At 40.2% G+C, this 10,523-nt stretch overlaps 1 protein-coding gene across 1 annotated transcript in view; it reads right to left on the minus strand.

Moving 5' to 3' along the window:
• sgk1 (serum/glucocorticoid regulated kinase 1) overlaps positions 1-10,523 on the minus strand; it is a 34,730-nt gene that overhangs the window by 19,135 nt on the left and 5,072 nt on the right. The window contains exon 2 of the mRNA XM_040125587.1: positions 10,518-10,523. This exon is cut by the window's right edge and continues 234 nt beyond it. Within this exon, the coding sequence (XP_039981521.1) occupies positions 10,518-10,523 (6 nt within the window). The remainder of the gene's footprint in view (positions 1-10,517) is intronic.

A 10,523-nucleotide genomic window follows, 5' to 3' on the forward strand; every position in this document is an offset into this window, starting at 1 on the left:
GCCAAATAAATTTTAAAAAATAGAATGCTAGTAGTTCTCCATATGACTCCTGTGTAGATCCCTTTATAACTGCGGTTTGCAGTGACATTTGCAGAAACACATCACCGACAGAGAAATACTGCTTTAACTGAAAGATATTTAATAGGATAATTGGGGAACCAACCAATCTGACTGTCTTTACAACAGACAAACTGGCAAAAAATATTATTATAAACTTCGCTGAACTGGTATTTACAGCTCATGTACTGTATTGTAAAACATATCTGTCATTTTGTCCCCCCTATAAGCAATACCTCTGCATAAGATCTTTGTACAATACATGGTAGACAATAATAGTGTTCATAGCTTTCTGCCTTGTCCTGCGTATCCCTTACTGTCCTCCACCAGATCTCCCTGGTGCATTACTCTACCTCTAACAGGCTGTGTGATGTCCCACATATGTCGGCGCATCAGAGAGTAATGAAATAAGGGGAAAGCCAGAGAGCATTGGTGGGGGGAATGACAAAAGAAGAATGAGGGAATAAGGTGCAAGCAAGAGATGTGGAGGAAAAGAAAAATATGTTTGAAAGACAGATAAACAGAGAGAATTGAATGCAAGCCAGTCTTACATAAGCCATCTTATTCTCTGTCAGAGATAAGACTTACTTATTAACAGCAAGATCACTGCTCTTTCTTTTCCCTTTCTTTTCCCCGCTTCTATTCCTAGATTGCAAACACAGGTCTTAAAATGAATGAGCGTGGGGGAAAGTCAGATCCCAGTGGGTGGATCGGCAAAGAACTATGATTCTGGCAGTCCAAATGGAATACAAACATCGAGTATACAGAATCTCCCATTGGAGATTCAGCCTCAGAAATACTGTTCTGCGCCAGCAACAGAGAGAGGGGGGAGTCAACCTGAAAAATGAGAGCTGGTATCTGAGAAACAAGACAGCAGGATGGAGAGAAATGTACTATAATTGTTTAACAGGCAACCAGAGCAAGGAGTAAGTTTGAAATTTCAAAATTGGGATATCGACCCCAAGCTGCGTTTGGGTTTGCGGCCATTTTCATCCTCTGGGGTCATACTATGACTTTTTTCATCTGTAATTCCTGAGGAGCAATGAGACAAGGTCTCTGAACCCTGACTTTCTGGCAATCCACTGTGCCTCAACCCATGCAAGTTTTCTTGGAAATTAAAAAAGATTTCCTCTCTCTGGACTTTGTTCTGCATCTTTTCCCATATTTCTCTTTCTCTTTCTTTTTCTCTCATCTCTATAAAGAGAAAGATGAGAATATATCTGTGTGTCACAGAGCCTCACTTCACGGGCAATGATGAGATTAGTTTTGTTTTCCTTTGTTTTGACATTGAACCTCACCTCCTGTCTCACTGAGACAGTCATAACAACACAAACATTTCATATTGCATGAGCACAGTTTGACTAAACTGGCCAAAGGTGAAAACATATATTCACAGACAAGGATCATCTTATTTTAGATGTTTGAGGTTAAAATGATTTGACTACCTAATGTGACAAGTGACAGGAAGCAAACTTTCTCATGCATAATAAAATTGGATATACGTGTATGTCACAGATTTGTGATTGTCCTTACAGATAAACAGGACTAAGGGTGCATTCATAAATACAAATACAAACTAGTGGGCAGTATCTGGCCGCTCATGAATTTGTAGTTCTGGGGGGTGAGTTGTGGTCAACACATAATTAGTGGTAGTGATCTATCCAATAGTTGTTGAGACATTTCACTCAAAAGCAAAACTGTCAACCTGCTGGTGATGTAAGATGAAAAGTCAGGGGATCAGCAAAGTCAATAGGATTCATCCTCCTGGGAACATGAATGGATGTAAAAAAAAAAAAAAAAAAGGTCAAAGCAATCCGGTAGTCATTGAGCTATTTCAGTCTGGACCAAAGTGGTGAAGCAACCGCTTGAGTTATCAACCAAATCCAGACTTGATCCAAAGCAAATGTGTCTATACTTCCAACACTGGTTAGCATTGTAATAAGCTAATTTTACATCTTTGCTACAAATGTTAGATTACTTCTCAATTTTGTTGCTACATTGGATTTTGTTGATGGACTTTCAAGGATTTAGTACCACAAAACCACATCTTCAGGTCAACATCCACAAGAAATGGAATACAGTAAGACCAATAGGTCTGAGCCTTTTACAGTACAACAAAATGCAGTATGTAGTGACAAAGCACAACCACAGAAGCTTGTTGTTGTTCCACTAGTAATGCCGTGAGTAAGCATATTGTCCATGTGGAAGCAGATCAGGTCAACTTTAAACTCAACTGTCGAGTGTGTGCCATAAGCCCAAAACCCTCAGTGCACAAAGCAGTTTCAACAGAGCTGAGTATGTGAAAAAAAAAAAGTTACACTGCATAGTCAGGGTGCTTCTGAGCCTCTGTGGCGCAGAAGTTTTGGCTTTAGCCCTGGAACATCGAGATGGAAAATGGGATTAGGCAGGTTCTCAAGGTAGATTAGAACAACAATAATTCCCAGATTCCTTCAGAATGAAACTCGGAAGGGAGGGTGCACCTTTTTTCTAGTGGGCCAAGGTCAGCGGAAAGAAAAGGGGTGGGATGGAGGAGAGGGGGAGCATGAGGGAAAGAGATATCAATGCCAGTGGATCTACCAGATATGGAGGGTTTAATCTGCAGGAGGTGTAGAAACTGATACAGCACTTTTTTTCACCTCCCATTAGCGCCTTAGGAACATTAAAGACACTGATTATACACTGAATATATCATACATCATTGACATTTTACATCAGTTAATAGAACCTAACTTATATTTTAACTGGGGAAAAGAAAAACAGCATCATCTCTTATGTCAAAATGATGAATGATCAGTTTCCCTCATCATATAAAGTATTTATTCAATCACTCCTGCATCGAAACCCTGAAATTATTGGAAATAAAGCTGTGTTCCTTCCTAAAAATCACTTTCTGTACATTTCACCGCATGACATGCAGTGATGCTGATGTGTATCTCTGCCTATGTACCTCAAATGCCTTCGCTATCTCTATGAAACCTGACGCAGATTACTCAGGATGGCTCTTAACATCACAAAAAAACTACCTTACTTTTCCCTCTTCAGATACGCTCTAGACTGTTATAGCTAGGGTTTGGGAAAACACTACAAAGCTAATTCACGCATCCCGCTGTATAACGACAAATAATGTGGGAAACTGCAGCCAAGGTATGAAGTGCTACATGCTTTGGCAAAAAAAAGATCCTATATAATCCTGCAGTAACAATGGAAACAAATGCACTGTGCCATTTTGGGATGTGCATATATACATCTACTGTGAGCAAAGAATGATCATGTAAGAAAAGCAATTCCAAGTTTATTACTCCAACCACATTCTTCCACTGCCACTTGGCTTTGGAACAAAAGCATTGCTAGGGATTAGCAGTTTTCCATTGCTAAGTGTATGTTAAACCATGGTAGTTTAGAACTGCTTTCCAGACCATGGGAGTGTTCCATCATTTAAATGCTGCTTAAATATGTTTAAATCAGAGGAGAGTGATAACAATAAATAGGGCAATGGCTGATGGCAGGAAAAAATATCAAGGTTATAAAGGATATAAGAGATGATTTTAATAGGAGAACTGATATAAACTGGCTTTTTACCAGCGAAACTGGCAGCTCACCAGTTTCATTACTAAGAACAGAATCTGAAAGACTCAGGGGGTTCTGATGCTTGGCATTTATATGGACAGAATGTGAGTATGTGCTGAGGTCTTTAACAAGCAGGAAAAAAAAAGTTTTGAGTCAATTAGCTGAACTATTGAAATGAGTACAAACAGAAGTTTGGAGTGAGAGGCATTCCTCCCTGGTATTTGTACAGTATGCGTGACAAGCCAACAACTTGGAAAGGGATTTTGGCTCCCTGTGTTCTCTGTGCAACACTTTGTATCAAATATAATTGGACCTTGTGGGCTGTTCCTCTTAATTCCCTCTTATTCCCAATGCTTGCTGAAAAACCGTTTTGACAGTAATGAAATTCATGGCAAATGCGACTAAAGCTTTTTGCAAGGCTGTGTTACCTGTTTTGCAAGTGAGGGGAGGCACGGGGTGACCCACCAGCGTAACAGTGTTCACCAGTTCATTAGGTACACCTAGCTACATTTAATGCAATCCAATGCAACAACCCTGCAATATATCATACGTTTTTGTGGAGACTGTCACTGAGAGTCTATAGTCTTTTGTAGACTGCAGTCTGTGGTGGTGCATTGTAATTAGATTAAAAAGGAGTTTGGTAATTTAAAATTGACCTAAATGTTTGTGGAAAACAGTCAACTCATAAATTTTGCGTTCACAGTTCAGATTTAAACAGCTACGTGGGAGATGTCTGCAGTCCAGAGTTTGCGCGATGCAATCTTTGATTATGGCACAAAAGCCATTAACCATTAGCTCCATTAAGAAGTGAACTGCCTGAGATCTGCTGCTTCTCGGAAAAGGCCCTTCTCAGATAAGACTTCATCATGAACCAAAGTCTGGAGTGCTAAGTCCAGCAGAAACATAATTCCTACAGTACACAAAAGAGAAACCTAACGTAACATAAAAGTGAGAAAATTGTTTTTTCGAAGAAGACGTATTAACAGCTAATACAGTAAAATTCCCCTGACCTGTAATCTGATGACACACCTGAATTGTATTTGTACTTGTGACTGATTCACAATTTCACTTGGCAGGAGCTTTGAGTAGAATCGGCTAACCATCATTGCCCCTTTCCTTGTCTAATTCACCAACCCAGACACAATGCATTAGCATTCTTGGACCAGAGCTTAAACCTGCAGGGCCTTGTCATGCCTGAGGTAGAACAAGAGAGGTGGATTGGTCAAAGGTTGTGCCCTTGTGTTTTCTTGCCGTGGAGAGCGAAACAGGAAGGCCAACTGAAGAGACACATGTTTAAAACACTAGTGACCCACTGATCATCTGAGCGGGGCCTGTTTGACTGTGAGGACAAAGGTGCGGTATGATCATGGCTTTGTTCCCGCTGACTCTAAGAAACATTACCAAGATAATCTTACCTCACTGAAAAATTAGGTAAGAGTTTTTCTGCATCCAAACTAATTTCTAAAGAATTCAGAGGCAGTTTTTCTCCCTCTGCGTTGTGCCAATCCTGTCAACTGAGCTCTAATCAATAGTCAGCCACATCTCACAGGCTGCACGGGTAGATAAAAATCACTGTTCTTTTTGGACACGCTTGGCTTCTCTCATCTCCTTGGAGTTCTTCAACCCCCCCACCCCCCTGCCACCTTCTGTGCTTTACTTCCTGCCTTCCCTCCTCTTCTCCCCTCTTCTCCCCTCTCCTCTCTCTCTCTCTTTTTCCCCTGCATGAATGATTTTTGAACAGTAAACACAAATAGGACCTGAGAGGGTCAGCCCTTTCCGGATAAGGTTGGTGTTGAAACCAATACTGAATAGACCTGACTGATTAACACTATCAACTGATCCAAACTCAGAACAGACCATAAGGACATGATGCCAGATAAGCAATTTATGTAATGGCTCTGCTGTTATATATTTTATATTATATAAGATAAAAACTATAATTACCGCCTCATGGTTGTATGCCTCTGTCAACCAGTCAGTTCCAGTCTGTCCAGACTCATATATGTAGTGAAGACTTCAAAAGAATTTTATTTATTTAAAATAATAATCAATAATAATTTATATTTTAATTGTATTAAGTGTATTTTATCATAATTAGCATATGAATTATTGAGTTATGGCCAAAAACGTGTTTTGTGAAGTCACAGTGACCTTGACCTTTGACCTCCAAAATAGAATCAGTTCATCCTTGAGTCCAAGTGAACATTTCTGCCAAATTTGAAGAAATACCCTCAAGGCGTCCCTGAGATATCGCATTCACGAGAAGGGGACGGACGGACATCCCTAAAACATAATGCCTATTATACCTCCGTGCCGGCGTTATAGGCATAATAGGCATCATATTTATTTGTATGTTAATGCCAAAAACATAAACCATTTTTGTTCTTTTCTTGCGTAAATTCCAGTTGTTGTTATATTGGATCTGACTCGAGAAGTTCCAGTAACACTTGAGATTAGAGCCCACATTTTACAGGGCGATTATTTTGTATATAGCGAGTATAAATAAAATACTTTCCGGGTACTTCTACCAGGATAAAAGAGAAGAAGACGAGAGATTAGGAAATAAGGAGTAACAACTTTTAGTTTAAGAGGGATTTATATTACGCTGGGTAGCACTGTATAGTTGTGTATAGGATAACAGTGTTGACAGTGTATCAGTCAACACTATCAGTGTATTTTTTTAACTATGCAGAGTTGAAGGGGGAGACAGAGGGAGTACTGTGACGCAAAGATACTGCATGAGGGGCAGGTGCACACTGATGTTCTAACAACAACGGGGAGTTAACTATTGTAGTTTGGCCAACTTATTTAGCCCACTCATCAACATGGTCAGCTGATGGAATTTCAGAATCGCCTGTGACACAGACCTCCTTTATCTGCTGCAATTTGTGTCAAAATTCCTACTCCTTCTCTTAGTCATAACTCAGTCAAGTCTGAACACACATGCACAATACACATGTCTTTAGATTCAGTGTGATTTACACTTATCAAGGATATCATTATCTCAGAATACATTGCAGCTAAACGTCAATAAATCTCCTTAGAAGCAAAAGAGAAAAACTCCAGAACTTGCCAGAACTTGCCTGAAAATCATGATGTTTTTAAGTTTTTCTTCAGTAACAAGGTAAACAAGTGAGAGTTGTTTGTACAACCATGGGTACATTGTAAACAGGAAATGCTAAAAGATCATTTGGAATGCTTTAAATGATGTCAATTTGCCAAAATTGAAAGAAATATAGACACAAAAAAAAAAAAAGTTGTAGCCCACAGCTAATGAACCTACTCCATGGCAACATTGTACTTCCTGTTTACATCCTCCAAACCCCCAAATTATGAGGACGTTATTTCTAAAATTTAGGGCTAATCCTGGAAGGAAGGGTGTATCTTTATGCATTGTGTATATTCTATGTATTTACATGTAAATATTTTTGCCCTGTTCTTTGTGAGCAATTTTTCTAAAAGCAAGAACGAATAAGCCCAGCTCAGGTAATGGCTATTACTTTTAAATGTTAGTGCAAGGCCACTAGGACAAAGCAGTGAAAATGTACTAGAAAGCTCCCTTATTATGTTATGTGTAAGTCTGTGGTATGTGGGCTGTAAATACAGCAGTCCCTTTATACCATTTTAATTCCAGTTAGTATTTCATTGGCAGTTCACTTCTGTATGTACAAATTATTTACACATAATCTGTGGGCTGTAAGTGTCACTGTAGTTTGTGTAACTTTGGAGAAAAAAATGTAAGGCAAAAGAGAAAACATGTCAGCACAATCAGCAGTCAGCAAAAGTTCATGTTCTTTTCATTTTTGATTAAGTCTTCATCAAGAACAGAACAGGCGTGATGCAAGAGATTGGTGGAAAGGCTGCGTTTGCATTAGCTTTATGTGTGTTTGTGTGTGCAGAGTATCTGACAGTCTGCTGGTGTGTACCAATACCGTACGTCCTTATCAAGGGGATTTATGTGCTTCTGATTTCTGGTCATGCTCAGGCAGTGGGGTAGATGCTCTGACCTCATCTCCTCTATCTTCTAAAAAAACAGTTCTCTCACCTCTTCTCATCTGTCGCTCTCTCTCACTGGTGTTTCCTCTATTTATGTCTCCCCGCTCAGCTCCGTCAGTCCCTCATTTCTACTCTTTGTCTGTTTAATTATAATTTCTTTCAAACACCCAGTAAACCTCCTCTCCTCTGTCCCTTTATTTTCTCTGCTACTCACCCAATGGGAAAAATGCAGGTGTCATAAATTTAGTACACTGATCTTAATATAATAAGATCAGTGCCATTAAGCTATATATCTATATTTAGCTTTGGCTCTGATAGACTGAAAGTAGCACCAGGATGAAGGCTATGCAAAGCACTGGGTCAAGGCTAAGCTAAGATACCCGCATTTTAATTGTGCTGATGCTTTGTAATTAGATTAAAAAGGTGCTGTGATAGATTTTTAATAAGTAGGATGAGGAGTTTGGCAACCTGTTAGGGACTTTTTTGGAAAGAAAACAAATGTTATTAATTTATTTCATATATAATTCATTAATTATATATTAATTCAAATATGGCAGAGTTCATATTTTGTGCCTCTCAGGGGCTAGTGAAAAGTTTAATTTCAGTTCAAACAACTGCAACAACATTTTGTTGCCAAATACAGACTAACAATTCCTGATAAAAGCTTCCGATCACAATGAGCGTAATGCAGAATAGCTGCAGCAGGCAGGACAAAAGCTGAATACTCAGTATCCAGCAACACCGGACAGTTCTACGTTAACAACGGCATAAAAAGTAAAGAATAAAGACCAACATATCGGACCATGACAAATATCCCAAGAGCTTTCCTGTCTGTCTCTGCACGCATAAGACTAATCTGACATTGTCTGTCATCATCTGGTGTCTTATTCATCTCCACTCCCTCTAAAATGTAACCGTAACTCCTCAGTGTCATCACCCCACTTTCCTAAGTCCGAGTCTGAGACACTTGCCGGACAGTGACTGATACAGTTCACTTTGACGGGCTGACCAATTTCATACTGAAGCTTTGCTCATTTGCATTTAGCCAGCGCTGGGGTGGGGGGCTTCCTGGAGAAGGGAGCGGTGTGTTGGGCATGCGAGGGAAAGTGTCCCTGTTACTGCTCCGTTTGTTGAACAAGCATCACGCTCTGGGAGGGTTTGACAAACCAACTTTGAGGGCCTGAGCTGTGTAGTGTTTGGACAGAGTGTGCCGAGATATTGTAAAGTATGTAGGGAGCAGTGCAGAACATGATGTCTGTATGCTGAACTTTGTCATGGGGTACTTGGCAATGCCACACAAAGGCAAACACAGGAAGAATGCATTTCTGTCCATATTTAGGTTTCGCTGTATGTTGCAAGTTTCCGTTTTTATCATCCATTGAGCCTTGGTTAACAAAACCACATACGAGATATGAAGAGCCACTGTAGGTCGACCCTGTTTAACTCCATAACTCCAACGCTTTGTATTGATTTCACACACAGACACACACACACACACTCTGCAGTGAAAACTAGCTATGACTCACCCCTTCTCTTTAACCCGTCAGCCTGCTCCAACTGCACCAAAACACCCATTAATTCTACACAGAGACACACACACACACACACACACACACACACACACACACCGGGTATCTCCACTGAGATACAAGTGACAGATCTGTTGGTTGTGAGGGCAAGAGGTGGAATTGATGGAGAGTGAGAGAGAATGGCCTGGAAGAAAACCGGAGCAAAATGAAAGAAAATGGGAAAAAAGCAAAAGGGCTGCAGTGAAGAGAATACAGTAAACGGACGGCAACACGGCCCTGTTTTATATTCTTACACACCTCAGTGTTGTTTCTCAGTGCACACACTCACATGCAAACACATACAATACAGCGTGGCTTTGTCTGGCTGGGATGGTGATGACTCATTCTCTAAAACACATACACACACACCCACACACAAGAGCAAGGGACCAATTGATGGGTATGATGATTGATAAGGAGTGGGATAGCTATTGTGATTGCAGTTACATAACCAAGGACAACCTGGACACCTGCAGCAGCATTAGTATGAATGGGGTCTTTGAAAAACGCCCCAGTCGCCTTGGTGTTTATGTTACATAACCACAGTCGTGGTAGAGCTTAAAGGGAGAACAGAGATACACTGAACAATGTCTAGAGTCCTGTCAGTACCTAATTTGCGTCTGTGACTTCTTTCAGTGATCGCTAATGGGAAAATAGTGAATAGTGCTGTCATGGAGTGTGTTAGTGGATCCCCTTCCACCTGTGGTGAGGGGTTGATGGGATGAGGGGGGCAGGGTCCCACTCTGTATGGCACACTTTATGAAATAGGTCATATTTTTCCTTATTAACCCTTCATTTACCTCTTAGATTTCTACTTATTCCACACGGTATGACAGCATCACAATAGAGTAAATTGGACATCTACGTGTTCCAACAAAGTTCAATTTTCTACATGGGGGCGGACATTTTAAAAAAGATAGTTTTTGTAGTTGTATTATTACATTAAATAGAGACATTATGCATTATTGTGTACATATTCCTTCAAAATTCAGCCTGAGGTATTTGGCACCTTTGCCATCATCTTTGAGATGTCCAGTAGAAATCTTTGGTCAGGCAGAGTTTAGGATATGAAGGATATTTCCATTTTATTACAGCTTGGCTCTCATTTTCATAGCCTTCATTCCTGCTGGTAATAATAATATTCGGCATGTGGCAACAAGGATAAAAGGTGTCTGAGAGGTTTGTGTGTGTGATGGAGGAGACAAATGATACTCATGAGGCACAGGCAGTTAAATGTGTGTCACAGGGTAGTATGTGAGTTAATGAATGGGTAGTGACACAAATGCGGTCATGGACAAACACACTCTCTCTGTTTGTTTTTCCCTTTACCTTACA

The sequence above is a fragment of the Xiphias gladius genome, chromosome 4 (genome assembly GCF_016859285.1).
Source record: "Xiphias gladius isolate SHS-SW01 ecotype Sanya breed wild chromosome 4, ASM1685928v1, whole genome shotgun sequence".
NCBI lineage: Eukaryota > Metazoa > Chordata > Actinopteri > Istiophoriformes > Xiphiidae > Xiphias > Xiphias gladius.